This window comes from Gouania willdenowi, chromosome 21 (genome assembly GCF_900634775.1).
Source record: "Gouania willdenowi chromosome 21, fGouWil2.1, whole genome shotgun sequence".
Classification (NCBI taxonomy): Eukaryota; Metazoa; Chordata; class Actinopteri; order Blenniiformes; family Gobiesocidae; genus Gouania; species Gouania willdenowi.
The window spans coordinates 18919213-18934923 of NC_041064.1; the positions used below are offsets into that span (position 1 = coordinate 18919213).

Genomic DNA, 15711 nt, shown 5'->3' on the forward strand with positions numbered 1-15711 from the left:
CTTTTTACTGTATGCAAGAGAACCGTGGAATAAGTTATTATCAAAAATAAAAGTGGGGGGTGAAAATAACTTTCACTTTGAGTATTATTTATTTGAGCTACTTTTTACTTGTACTTGAGTACAATTTCAACCAAGTAACAGTACTTCTACTTGAGTAAGATATATCAGAGGTCGTTTTTGCATCATATTTGTAGAAATAAATACATTTTAGTGGTTAAAACACAATTATGTATCCCCATATGTCCATTACGCCACTCACGTTAAATTAAACATGTCTTCAACCAATAAACAATGTTATTAACGCACAAATGTAGTGAGAACACACACTTGGGGACGTTGTTAGGAAGTATTTTCTTTCCAGAAAGCCCTAAAAACCAGTAATATTATCTGACTAACATAGCTGCTTTGACTGACTTACAGGAGAAAAAAGCCGAAACACGATAAATAGAAACTTCAGATCTTACAGCGAGTTATTAAATGAGAGAAACAGAGAGAGAGCAGACACAGAAACAGATAACCTCACTCACTGTGGGACAAGTCGACTCATTGCCACTCTGACCATCAGCGCCGCCATGTCTACAAGTGACGTTCAACAGCGTGAGCAGTGATTGGACAAATCACTCCTACCCGCTCGGTTTCTGTCCAGTGATTGGCTGTAGACTTCAGGGGGCGGGCTTAGGGTCCCTACGTGTTTCAAAAGGTAAACATTCAGGACTATTTGTAAAAAAAATTAAAAAAAAAGATCAAACATAGTTGAATGTAAATTTGATTTTTATTTTTAAAATAAATATTCGAAAATTAAATGAATCAGCCACAATACACATTAAAATCTATTGTCATCAGGTTTTCACTTTCAAATAAGATCTTTGATATATGATATATTTGTATTAGATAAAACTGGAGAAATTTAAAATATTTTTTTAAAAAAAAAAAAAAACGTTTTTACTTCAATATTTTTTTTGAGTGGTGTCCAAATACTGCCTGTGATTCGTCATGTTTTGGGTATCTCATCTCACTGATGCTCTAATCTTGTAAATGAAATGATGAATAACAACAATACAAATCTGAAAACCTCCAACAAAAGAGTACTAGACTGTGTTTGTATAATTGATTGAGCTCGTAGGATGAAAATTCAGCTTTTTCAAACAATGTTTTTGATGTTATATTCCAAAGACAAATTATTATTATTATTATTTTTTATTTTTTATTTTTTAATCATCACAGTATTTGTTAAGTTTCTCAACAACTATCTATTATCTGGGAAGGATAAAATAAAGTTATTGTTTGTTTGTTTGTTTTAAAGAAGAAAAAAAATTATTCTGACATCCTCCCATTTGTTTGACCTTCATATCACATGTTACATTATAATCTGGATCAGTACCAATTGATGCTGGAACTATGTTTTAGATGGGGTACCATTAAAGCTATTTCCCACTGACAATTAACTCAGGAATGAATCACACATGCACTAATCAAACACATGTTTATCACAAGATCAACTTGGAGAGTTAAGTTAAATTAGCATATATGTCTTTGGACTTTGGGTTCAGAGTGAAGTACCCAAAAAAGTCAACAGACTGAAGTGCAAAGCCACATTTTCTTATTGATGTTTTGCAAAAAAAATTCTGATCAAGCCATTCATTTATCACCCCCAAAGTTATCAGAAAGTGTCGTGCCATTGACCAATTCAATGTTTATTGTGACGATGTCGAATCCTTCCAATATTCACTGCGGGAATTCAGAATTGTCTGACACCCCATACCTTGTTTGTAGTCAACGTATATTTATGTCTATATTTTATCTTATATATTTTCCTCTGACTTTTGGCATCCATGAAGCATTTTGTTCATTGAACTGCTGCCCATTGTTTGCTCTCACTTTATTGAATAACTCCTTTAACCCAGAATAAAGATTGTGCATTAATTCAAGTACTGTAGATCAGCGTTTCCTGCAGCCTGGCACCAACAACTGTTTAATAGAAAATAGGTATTTGAGTTACAATCATTTTCTTTTCTATGCTTAGTTTTGAGCTTGAGCAGATTATTTTGACCAATTTGACTCTTGAAAGCTGTTCCAAATTCTGGCAATTATGTTGATTATTCGGTATCAAAACCTGAGCTATCCCTATCAAATATTGCACCAATATCACCATTAAAAAGAAACTGGGCACAGGAATGCATGGACGGACGGACGAACACGACTATTAGGAGAGTAAGGAATGTTGGACTTTTGATGGCATTTAAGAAAATAACAGTCATCTTTATCACGCTTTTCACTTTTTAACGTACAGATTTTAGATTATGTTTGTGTGAGCATAGCCCATATTAATCACACAATAACAAATAAGTGTATCAAAATGTAAATTAGTGTGTATAGAAAAAATCTGAATGTAAAAATGTTTTAAACGCATATCCAGTTGCACGGTTGCATCCTTTTAAATGTTTGTATTCAAAAACAAAATTATATTACCTTGTTTCATTGAGTCTCATCAATTGTATTTTCTAGGAAAAAAAAAAAAACACATTGTCGTCAGTCTTTTCACACGACAATAAGAGCGCGAAATCTAAAATAAATCTCGAGCCGAAATCTTTCATTTTCATGCCGCACTCAATGTTTAAAATTGCTCCGACGTAAAATATAAATGCAGTGGAGTTGAAAAATTCCATCCGCGGGTTACTTGGAAACTACTTTTATCTCCCCTTCTGTTCATCAAACACAATTGTCGTCTGCTAATCCAGTTTTGATAGCATTTGGCACACTTTCTTTGGATCACAGCAAGATGCTCCACATCCATTCTGGTCTCCCCTAGGAACCTCTGAGCCCAAGAAAGCAGCCGACACCAGGTCGCGCCAGTGCAGGGGTGGGGTGGTGGTGGTGGGGGGGTTTGCCATATTCCCATAAAGCAAAGAAAATTGTTCTTTGTCACCCAGTGCCACATGTGCACACCCGCATCCACCAATACGAACACGCAGACATGCATCAGGCTGGGATTAATTCCAGATATCTGCTGAATATGTGCTAATACATGTCAGTCTGTTATGCTGCATGCTGACTGTTGCATTCGCCTAATGACGTGTCTGAAAGAAGAACAGAATATACAATAAGATGTCAAAAAGTAAGCACTATGCCTTTGTCCTTCTACTTACTCCCCTATCCAAATGGACAATGCATCACTAGGTCTGGATGCTTCAGATGTCTGGGTTCATTAAAATCTTGAATAAGTGCCAAAGCTGTAGTCATAGATAAAAAAGAATATGAAAGGATAACAAAATTTATGGATGGAAAGTCACCACCTCGCCCTGGCATTTATAATAAACAAATGGTTTCTGTTTCCAATTTAAATTTCTCATTATACTGTGACTTTTGGAAAATGTGTTTTGATTTACCAACATTTTATCTGAAAAGCTGTATAATTGATTAGATTTACATGGCTCTGATTTTAATGCTGATCGCCGGCCTGCCAACCACCCCACACCCCCTCCCCAACTACAGCCTCCACCCCAACACTCACTAAAAGAAAACCATCTGAACAGCTACTGAGGCACATTAGTACCATAGAAAACAAATGTACCTATCAGTTTGTTTTTTTCCACCTAATAAAATAATTGGTTGAGAAGAATTCAGTTCATTCCTTTGAAAGAAAACCTCTGACGGCACGAAAAAATAGGGAGACTTCACAGCACCAGTGAGATGGACATCAATGCTGTGTGCCAGCGATGGCTATATTAACCCATGGCTAAATCCCATCACACAAATGTCAGTGTATCCGTTATGAAACCATGACATTTAGATCCAAGGTCTCCATTGTGGTTGTAGAGAAGCTGATGTTTGTCCATTCTTTGCATCCATCAAACCCACAAAACACCTCACAGTCGACTGTTAATACAAAAAAAAGGTGAAAGATCTCAAGGTTCAAGTGTTTTAATTTTAGTGTCAAATGCAAAACACTATTAATGATAAGGAAAAAAAATACTTTTTGTTTTATGTTTTGTCCTAAGAATTACATTTGATTAACTCTCCAAGTTAATGAAATGTATTATGTTGAAGAAATATGATAGAGAAGTGTAACTGTATTGTGGTTTCCAGTGAGTTGTGACAATGTTTAATGTAATGTCATTTTTTTATAGAGTTGGCAGATGTTGTACGTTGTACTTCTTTCTGCTCCTTTTCATTCATATTTTTTGTTGTTGTTGTTCAATGTGGAGAAGAAATACATTTGTTTTTAATGTCTTGAATGAAATAAATGAAAAAACAAACAAAATGATCCCTTTTCTATTGTTTCAAATGACAAAATTTTAATTCTCATGTAAAATTTGACGTGCTACCATTATACAGTATATCATGTCATTAAAATCCACCCTCTGCAGAAAATATTAATAATACCAGCTTTTTTTCATAATAAAAAATAAGTAATACAATATCTAATACATTTTAATACATATATTTAGTTTTTTTTAAAGTGATGTGAAATCTAGGCCATTCTATTAGATCCATTTATTGATCCATCTTTTTCTGAGAGCTCACTTGACCTAGTCACAACAAGCCGTGAATCATGTGTCATTAAAAGGAAAACCCACACTCAGAAACTGGACGATGTGCCATTAAAATCTGATGTTTGGAGTGTAACAACTATGAGCCAGTGGCCTAAAATCCCAAGATCTTTAATCATTGCCTCTTTACATTAGCTTGGATCTCTTCCCTTAGGAATCAGTTAGGTCTCGTCCTGTATACGTGGAAGAATGAGTCAGATGAAAAAAGTCGAGATGGAACCAAAGAAAAGACTGTAGTGTTCTTTCTTCTCAAATTGGGATTTAGAAATCATATCATGACAATCCTTCTTCATGCTCTTCAGACCAGTGATGTTTTACCGACTCATTTACTATGATACCTTGTTACAGATCCAGCTGTGAGTGAGGGACGAGTCATGGGGCTAGAAGCCCATCTCCTGCTGGGTCTAGCCAATGACCTGGAAGGCAATAGGGGATGCCAGTGCCTGCAGCATGTGCTGCACTGACAGAGCAGCAGGGCACCGTCAAAAACCCTCTCGTACAAACTTTGCAGATCACTCTGTTTTTAACAGATGAGTAAGCACTGGTGTTGACTTATTTTTCTCTGCCCAAACGCATGGTTTATGGATTTCCCCTTCACAAGTGTGTGGCTCTGGTTGACACAAAACAGCATCCATGCCCACAAGGTGAATAGCGTAGTGGCGGATCTGGGGTAGAAGGGTGCAGATAGCATGTGGCAAGGTCACTGCGCAGGTTAAGCAACAATTCAGCCGAATGCCCATAAAGGAAGTGGAGTGTGTTTGGAAGTGACCAGCACACAGGCTAAAGAGGCCGCGCATTTCAGATTAAACGTTGGCCTTTGAACTAGAACTGCAACCACTTCTTCAATCATTCAGCAGCAAATGTTTGCAAACTTATCTTTCCTCTTTGACAAAACCCATTTCTAATACAATAGTCTATCAATTTTTATTATTTATTTTTTAAACTCTTTTTGATTCATTTATTTTATTTTTACTTTCATCAACAGGAATTCAGTTGTTTAGGTTTCCAGATGAGAGCCCTCACGCAATCCCAGGCCCCGACAACTTCTGCATTACAAAAATAATGCTGCAAGGAGTGATGGAGCTGGGAGTGTCATGAGGCATTAGCTTTCCCTGCCCAGAGCTGGTGGACAAAACCAGACTGCACCCCCTGACCCAAACCACTTCCAAGCTACTGACCCAGCAATCATGAGCAAAACAAGGAGATAGAGGCAGTGTGATTGATAAAAGGTGAAATTTCAGTTAAACATTAAGAAAATAACATGTTCTCAAGAGAAAATCTTTGATAAAAGAAGACAAAGACATACAGAACTTCAGACGTGCAAGTTCAATGACAAGACTTTTTTTTTTCTTTTTATGTAGCTTTTCCCCCCTGTTTGCCTCATTCAGATTCTCCTTTTCTCACTTCATTTCACTAAATTAATGAGCAGGTCCAGCCAGAACACATAACATTAACCAGTTTGGGATTTAGTAGAGAAATTACAACTGGACACTCTTGACAAGTTGCCTTGCTCTGCAAAAAACAAAAAAAAAGCATTTGTGGAATAGATGTATATTTATGAATGAATCTTTCCCTTAAAAACACACACACACACACACACATACACACCTTGCCCAGCCTTGCAGTGGTGTGTAGACTACATCAGTGAGGACCTAAAGCTGTGTGCACACAGTTCACCTCAGGACAGACTTGCTTAAAGCACAATGTCAGCACTCAACTCCCTCTGTGCACTCTGTTCAATGCACCTCTGTGATGGTAGAACAGGTAGGAAGCAGCGTTCTTATAGTGTGCTGCAGGCTATACCATTTAGGTTACAGTGCAGAGGCAGTTAAAGGGCTTTGAAAGGCCATAATTGAAAAACAACCAAAAAAAAAAAAAAACCCAGTGGCAGCTATAGTCATGATATTTTTTTTTTTTTTTTTTCCATCATATGTTGCACATCTAATCCGATTTTTGAGAAGAAAAAAAATGTGTATTCATAATTCATTGCGGAGTTATTACCATTTTCTCATCAGCTTGCGTCTGACACCATGTTATTATGAAATCACAGTTCGCCCAAGGCGTTACAGCTGCTGTGAAAAGTGGTCACAACTGACTAGTTAGCATGCAAAACACTGGAGACAGCACTGAATGCCACACAAGTGACCCGGGAATTTGTGACACACACAAAGTAGTGACAACTGCAAAAAAATAAAAGTCTGTGGGAAAAACTATTACTGATGCACAGCTTAAAACTACAAATAGACTTGTAAACACTAGTTGCAAGCATCAAACTGGACCAGAATGAAGTTGTTTTCAGACATGGACCATAATGCATTTCAGACTGTATGTGCCCTACTTTTTCCTGAGGTACACTTATTTTTACAGCACTGCAATGAAGTTTTGAGGTAATTTGTAACAAGGTTATTAAAGTCTAATCCACACTGATCTCATACTTACAGAAAATCCCCACCCTCTTTTTCACCCCCCCCAGCGATGGTCAGCCTATAAAATCAGGATGTGTTGGCACCTTTATATTATAAATACTCAGACACCCAGGGCACAGGAAAGCTGTCAACAGAACATTTGTTTTCCATTTTTCACCACCCAAAGCACTCAATCTGCGGAGGAAAATAAAGAGGAGACAAGGCGTTAAAAAGTACCACAACACTAACTCTTTTGCCCTTTGGTGAAGATTAGTGCTTAAACAGATGGGGCTTCGAGTTTGGTTTTTGTTTTTTTTGCAAAGGGATTGTCTGAGTTTTTCCATTCAGCTCTCACTACCACACACGCTCAGTTGCAGAGCCTGACATGTCTGCTACTGCATTCATCACGAATCAAACTGCTAATTGAAAAACACAAATTTATGTCAAATGAAGTGAAAGACAAGACAGCATTTGACCAAAGCTGGAAGTAAGCTGTCGTGACCCCTCCTGTCCCCCCCACCCGCAAAAAGAAAAGAAAAGAAAAAAAAAAAAACCCTCAAATAGATCAAAGCACATCTGTTTCTGTGTCCGGCCGCCACACATCTATATTGCCAACTGGCTTTAATGGCTCAGAGCAACCCTTTAGATGCTAAATTGTTTGGACAAAGGAGATACTAAAGCATATGAGCGTGGTGTGGCCATCAGTGATCACTGAACAGGGAATTCTCTCGAGCCACGGTGACAGCTGCCTGGTCTCTAGTGGACTGAAATAGATATCACAACTTCAGCCCAGGGACTGAGGCCTGGAAGTGTTGGAAGAACAAAGTGCAAAGTAGGAGTTACAAACACAAGAGGTTGTCAATGGAATTGAATTAGTGGGACAATGGCCACGGTTACATGATGTTTTTTTTTTTTTTTATCCGGAATTAGTTATTCCAAATTAAATCATTCAGAATTAAAGTGTTCTGCTTCGTGTTTACATGGTAATAGTTATTCCCACACTGAGGTTAACATGGAAAACCGGTTTATTTGGCTTTAGGTCTGGGGGTTGGGAATACTCTGATATGATAGATAGGGGGAGAACGTGACGTATCGGGAGAAACACACAACAAATATTTTATTGTCGGCTGTGACACTGTTTTTCACCGTTATTTTGATTGTAGTTTTGAAGCAACAGCTCGACAATAACACACTTTGGTCCACGGAGTGGAAAGGAGATAGGAACAGTTCACCAGTAAATAAAGCCCAATAAAACTCCGGAAAACAATAACCAGGAATAAATAGTTGTTCCCTGGTAAAGACTGTAGCTCGAACAAGTGTCGGCAAAAAGTGACGGCTCTATTCCGGGCCGCCATGTTGGATTATGTCGTCACCCAGCGCGTCATCGCCGCAAGTCGCACAAATGCGTAGAACGACCGGAATTACGTAACTTACGGCGGAATTAAGTGTTGTCAACTGTTTACAAGAGAGAGGAATTATTTCATTCAGAATTTAAAATGGAATAAACCAGCCACCTAATTCGGAACTAAATTTAATTTGGAATTAAATTAGCATTAGGAATTAAGTGTTTACAAGGTCAGATTAAAGAGGAATTAACTTTTATTTCGCTTTCAAGAGGAATCAAAGTTCCCATGTAAACGTGGCCATTGTTCCAGATACTAAACCAGAGCTAAAGAGTCAACGTGGGACAATATATCGTGCAACAACATATTAATAATGCAACAAGATGAGTCACTCGTATCGAGTTGAAAAGATCAAAGCCAGAGTGTGTATGTCAAAAAAGCCTGGTTATTTTTCCAACTGCAATATTTTTTTGGGGTCTTTTTATTTTATTTTCAAAAATATTGTATCGTATCGTTATCGAAAGCCCATAATCTTTCATCGTATCGTATCGTGAACTCAATGTGTCGTCCCAGCCTTACTTAAGAGTCACGTATTTTTTTTTTTTTTAATATATTTAACAAAAATGACAATACACTTGAAGTTTGGGCAGTCTTCAGAAAAAAAAAAAACCACAGAACAAACAACTGTCAATTGTTCAACTAATCAGCCGAAAGGATGTATGGTTGAAGCTTTTGCTTCAACCATACATCCTTTGTTATCACAAATAAAAAAACAATGCTTTTGAGATAATATCACAAAAAAAATTGGGAAACTAATGTCACTATTTTATATTTATACGTACACATACATACATACGTGCATTTACATGATGTGTACATAATATTAATAGTTTATTTCATCAACTTAATTTCACTTGTTGCTAAGTTTACACAGTGATAAGCAAGTATTGCAAGGCAAGCAAAAATAAAGCATACACATTATAAAACGGTGAATGTCTTTCTTTTGCCAAATAAAGTTAGTGAGAAATAAAGTTAGTTTTAAATTACCAGTACTTAAAGAAGAACATTTTCTTTCTTGTTCTTCTTCTTGAACTTTCCATTTCAAAAACAATTAGATAATTCAAAAATACACATATATCAGTATTATTCATACTACAAAAAAAAAAAAAAAAATATCAACATATGATCGTTTAGGTTGAGGTGCCAAAATAGTTAATGGTTCCATTAAGTTGAGGGAGAGTCAGGGCTGGTTTTGCCAGAAAAGAATAAGTACTAAGTGACGAGAGATGCCTCAAATTGGCCAGTTGTCACAGTGTGACACTGATTCAGCCTAATGAGCGTAGTGCTGTCACCACACATCTGCCTCTCATTCACTTGTAGAACCAGGCAGACGCAAAACCTGCTTGAGTGGTGGCTGGATGCTGGAATCGGAGACACTACTGTCTTTTTAGCTCCCAGAAAACATAAGAACATGCTAATTACATTTGTCCATAAGACGAAAACACTCATTGTTTAGCATTCGTCAGAAAGAATCCCAAACTGAGTTGAAAGAGAACAAGCTTGGTTCTATGAGACTTTTGTTCTTTAAACTAATTGCAGCAGAATTGCAGAGAGACACAAATAACGTCAACATATCCACAGTTAGTCATGACTAATTTTCTTGATTTGCTCATTCCTGTAAACACATCATTACATTTCTATTGTGAGTTTTGATGGTTTTGTACTTTAATAGTCTGTCTAATAATCAGGACAAAGCCTGAATAAGACTGTAAGGTCTTTGAGGTGATAATGATGAAGTCGAGGTGTCTCTGATCTGAGGAAAGCAGACTTTCCATCTGTCCCGTCCGAAGGCGTCTCTGCAGACCATAGCAACTACACCAAAAATTCCTCATGGGCATCCTTCTGGAAAATAGCACAAAGGTTTACTAAACATCATTGTGGCTGTGGCACCAATTATTGGTAATATACATCAAATCGCCTTAGCTGAGTCCAAGTAACAGACTGATCACTGCGATGATGGCAACTGTCACTCTGCTCCCCAATGAGGAGTGTGCTTGAAATAATTAGTCCATCTTCTGCTGAATGAAATAATAATACAGAAGCTGAATCGACATCTGAAATATGTATGTCACCTCACATGACCTTAAAACTGACCACTGCACCGACCGTAAAGTTTTTCCTTCAACGCCCCGCCCCGTGGTCACACATAAACACACATATGGCTTTGTTTGAGTGGAACATTTCACAACAATGGCGTGACGACAGAAAGAAGGGAACCGTTTGAAAAGCAGGTGGTAGAATGACTTTTCTGTAAATCATTAAAAAGATCATTTTCTTGTGAATTAGGAGTTTTAATGTATCTTTCTGACTGTCTGTCTGTCATCCATCCATCCATCAAAACTCCTACTTCACCTATTGAATAAACCCTCCATCATCAATGGAGAGTGGGTTACACCATGGATTGGTCGCCAGCCCATCGCCCAATAAAGTCCCAAATCCACTAGGTATGGCATCTATAGCCAAATGAACAAGAAAAATGACACGTTATTCAATCCAAATCCAAATGTTCCCACTGTAAGACAAATAAATGCACTGTCACATTTTGCCATTCATCTCATAATACAAATTCAGAATCAGAATCAGCTTTTTTTTTTTTTGTCAAGTACATTTTAAAAACAATGGAATTTAACTTGGTGGATGGTGCAAAGAACAAAAAAACAAAAACAAACCCAAAACACTATAATAATAATAATAGAAATGATAGTAAATATAAAGTATAAAGGATGGATATATACAAATATACAAGTACTGTCGCTGATACTCCTTGTTAAAATAAAGAGTATAAGGAAACATAATAAACCATATCATTACCGGTACTCACATTTTTTTACATTTGCTCCTAACCTGTAAAAAAATAAATAAATAAATAGATAAATAAATAAATGTTTTGGTGTTTGCTGAGGGTAGCAAGTAACCACTTTGTTTTATTGGTTCAAATATTCTAGAAAACACTGAATCAAACTTCATACAAATAGACAGGAATTTCAGAATATGACTGCAGTGTGCAATTCACAGTTTTTTTTTGTATAGGTGTGAAGTCATTATGGCATTAAGTGGGTATGAAAAAACCATGAAATGGTGTGGGTTGTTATCAACCTGCTGCAGGGTTTTGTTCACGAGAGCCAAGAATGACATTAGAACAATTGTATTCTCTGGCAGATGAAGATTCAACACTAATAATAATCTATATTTATTTATTTTCTTATAGCCAACAATGATAACTTTTCCCCACTTTTTTTAAATTTTTTTTTTTTTTTTTTTATATTTCTCAGGCAGTTTTCTATTCTTCCTCAGGCTGTCTGAGAAGCTTGTCTCTGTGAAGCAAAGGGGCTGAGAGTGTTTGCTGCAACACAGCAAATAGCATCATCACTGATAAAGGTGGCAAACATCAGGCAAAGGTGTGAAGCAAAGGTCTTCACAAGAGTGTGGATGAGCAGTGTGCGTGTGCGTGTGCGTGTGCGTGTGTGTGTGTGTGGGTAGGGTGGAGGGGTATGATGATGTGGATGATGATGATGATGATGAATGAAAGTGTGTGTGAGTGCGTGTGCGTGCGCACGGGATGTTGATGGTGATGATGAGAACAGACACGAGCCACATGAGGCCCCTGACAACACAGGAGTTCCTTCCCTGTGGCATGTCCAGCAATCACGCGCACGCATACACGCACGCACACACACTTGTAACTTTTATACATGGACTTCATGATAATATTAAGATGATATTTTTCGTTTGACACATTCTTCAACATTCACAGATTATTTAAAAACGTACTTTTCATCTTCTTTTGGGAACTGTTTGTAACGTTTCCTGTTACTAATCTGTAATGCTTGTGCGCCCTCTAGTGGTACACTTTTAGAAAGTAATTTAACGTCTTTCCTATCAGAAAAAAAAAAAGTTATATTATTCTATTTCCACATTTTATTGTTTAAGCAGGAAACAATCCATTACAAAAAAATGCACAAGATCGATATTATTACAATATGATTAACATGCAAATTACTTTTGACTGTTGAATCAATCAACAGCATCTTATTGCTGTATGGACAGTGTGAGTTTTTCTCTTTTTAATGGAATACATTTTTGCAGGGACCACGCTGGCCCTCCCACGCGTGTTTGGAACACCAGAAGTCGTTCCCAGTTAAGTCCCATCAGAAAAAGACCGGTTGGCCTTCATCATAATCGCGCCTTTAAAATGAAATGCCCTCTGGGGGTGTTTCTGTGCTGCAGTGAAACAGACTATTCCACTAACCCCATTCAACCCACACCCTTATATTTCTGCCCACCTCTGACTTAGCAACCGGAGAAAGGTCACTATTCTGAGAAGTGACTTTCATGCATGTTTCCTGCTGAGTCGTCACTTTCAATTTACTAAAACCTTTCATGTCACACACCCATCAAAGCAGAAACTACAATACAACACCAGAACATTAAAGTAATTGAACGCACGCGTGGGCAGGTGTGATACAGAGGCCAAGACCATCAAAGTCTTTGACTCAGAATTAAACTTCACTGTAGAAGTTAGTCGAGCTTCCACCAATAGGAGGATTCCTATATAGTTCTTGGAGTGCATAGTTACCATGGCCCTCAGGACTCCCTGGTGCGGGCTCATTGAGTGACTGTCCCTTCCTTTTCCTGCGCACTGTTCAGATGCTATGAGATGTTTAACACTGCACAAAAAATTAATGGAGTGTGAAATGTCGGCCTGAAGTGAAACAGGCTCCCAACCTGCAGGTGACATGGTGCAGCCCGAGCTTTTACAGTGACCTAAGTGAGCTGTATCATAACCACATTTGACTGATGACAATAGCAGACCTTTTGTCTGTAGCCATATCTTTTCAATTACAGTAGCCAGGAAAGTATTTTAGATTATTTTGTAGATTACACAGATACTATATAGTATATGTTCATTGTCACGTTTGTGCAGCATGCTCCAGTTTTGTAGACATATAGTACTTACAGTATATCATGGTAATTCATGAAGTTTCTGGGGAAAAAAGATACTAGAAATGTATTTAGAACACATACCCTGTTTGTCCAGTTAACCCACTGGTCCTAATACAACTAAAATGCTTGTTTTTACACATTTAAACATAAACTTGGAATGAAAATGTTTTAGCTATGCCCTAATATCCTATTCTAAACATAATTTGTGTGTAATTTAAATTTTGGCCGTAGTCATAAAGTGGTGGTTGACAAGCGTTTCGTCAAATGCACGTACGGTAATTTCACATAATAAAAAAAGTCTTTTAGTTTGAATAATGGCAAATAAAAACAATAGAAATGTTAATAAACATTTTTCTCTTCTTTTAGGAACATTATTGTTCCTATCAATGCTGCCCTTGCAGATTTTTTCCTGCGTCCTCCTTCCTCACACAACTGGTATCATGCATTTCTTCCCTAACTGCATCCGTGAACCTCTTCTTCTCCCCTTGCCTTATACTGGAGCTCCTTCCATTGATCTTTTTCCTAAACTTTCCTCCGTCACGATCAAACCATCTCATCAATGATACTCATTCCTAATCTGGTCCTTTCTGTTCTCTTTGAGAAAAACCTCAACATCCTCAGCCACGCTACTTTTAATTCAATCTGCTTTCTTCTGCTCAGTGGCCATCTCTCTAAACCAGTGGTTCTCAAAGTTTCTTGGCTCAAGTACCCAGTTTCTCTTATTTCTGAATCTACTCCCTTTGTCTGACTGCAACATTTTGCTTAAAAAAATATTTAAAAACAACTGTAGAGCATAATAATGGAATGAACGAGTGATAACACACATTTTAAAGAATCTAATTTTGTAAATAAGTGGAAAGAAACAGTATTTAGTGCAGTGGCTCCCAACCTTTGGTAGATCGTGACACCATTTTGATATCAAGACATTTTTTTCTAGAATTTGTTTTTGATCATGTGTGAGCTCAGATTCTTCGTCTTCTTTTTTTTTTTTTTATTGCATTTTAGTTAAACTAGATTCATATTTCACAAAGTGAAATGATAGAAATACAGTTGTTAAAAAAATTAATAATTAAAAGATTAAAAAATCTATTTTAATTTTTTAGAAATTTCAGGAGACCCCATTTAAACCCGAGGTGACCCCATATGGGGTCCCGACCCCAAGATTGGAAAAACCCTGATTTAGTGGCTCCTGAATAGATTTATTTAGTTTTTATAATTTCCGGTCATCTTACGCCTCGGATGGGACCAAGGCTGACACTTTATTTGTTAATTTTCCACTCTCTCTCTGAAGTTCCCCCTGTATTGCAATCACATACCCACATTTGAGAAACACTGCTCTAAACCATAAAGCATGGCTGCTCTTACTTCTGCCCTGTACATTCCCCTTTAACCTATAGCTGAGATACTTCTGTCTCAGATCACTCCTCACACTTGTCTCCATCCACTCATGCCCGTACTCCCTTCTTAATCTTTCCAAGTGCTTTAACTCCTGTTTCTTTGCAAGCTCCACCCCCTGTGTCCTTATTCTTCCATTCACTCCCAACATATTTTTTTTAGATTATTTCAACAGGAATCATGGCACTGGAATGTAGGTCACCTTTCATGAAATTCAGAATTATTGTGGGTAAAAAAACAAAAAAAAACAAATCGAGAATGAACTCACTCAACTTTGAATGGGTTGGTTTGCATTGCACAAGATCTAAACTGATTTCAAAAATAAAAATAAAAGTCAGTATAAGAGCTGCTCATTTTTGATACACTGTAAATCAAATCCATTCCATTGATAACTTTTCAAGCTCTAACAGTCCATCAGCTCTATTTTACCCATGTTACGGTTTAAGTGGTGACCGACTTGCAAATTCGGCTTTTTTTTTTTTTTTTTTTAAACTCAATCCCAAAGTCCGTTTACATGAACAGAACTACAGTGACTACAGTTTTTTTCAAATTCATGTTGGGAAATTGTATGTACATATGCTTTTGCAGGTTTCCTGTGCACTCACAGCTAAGTGAGAAGCTATTATACATTCACATTGATATGCAATTAACATTTTACTCACTAGATGGGGCTGACAGCTGAAAAATCTACAGATATGTTGCTGCAGCCCATAAGTCGCTGCCTCAATATTGAATAAAAACAATAGAGATTTATAGTTGAGAAAATACCGAGCTATGTTTCACTCTTCCTTTCTTCTGGTCCTCTATCTACATTACAGAAAACCATTCCTCCAGGTTCTCCACAACCTGCTTCCAACTCTCACTACAGATTTTGGGTGTAAATTCGTGTCACACAGCACACAAATATTTTGTACCAAACGGCACAAAAGCATTTGTTCCCCGCAGCATGAAAAATATGAGGAAATTGTGTTGCCACCCACAAAAAAATACATGTCATTTTCATGACAGTTTTAC

At 37.2% G+C, this 15711-nt stretch overlaps 1 protein-coding gene across 1 annotated transcript in view; it reads right to left on the bottom strand.

The window, feature by feature from the left end:
• clybl (citrate lyase beta like) overlaps positions 1-582 on the bottom strand; it is a 73719-nt gene extending 73137 nt beyond the window's left edge. Inside the window, exon 1 of the mRNA XM_028435645.1 lies at positions 528-582. Coding sequence (XP_028291446.1) covers positions 528-574 — 47 coding nt within the window. The 5' untranslated portion in view covers positions 575-582. The remainder of the gene's footprint in view (positions 1-527) is intronic.
• Between the last annotated feature and the right edge of the window lie 15129 nt (positions 583-15711).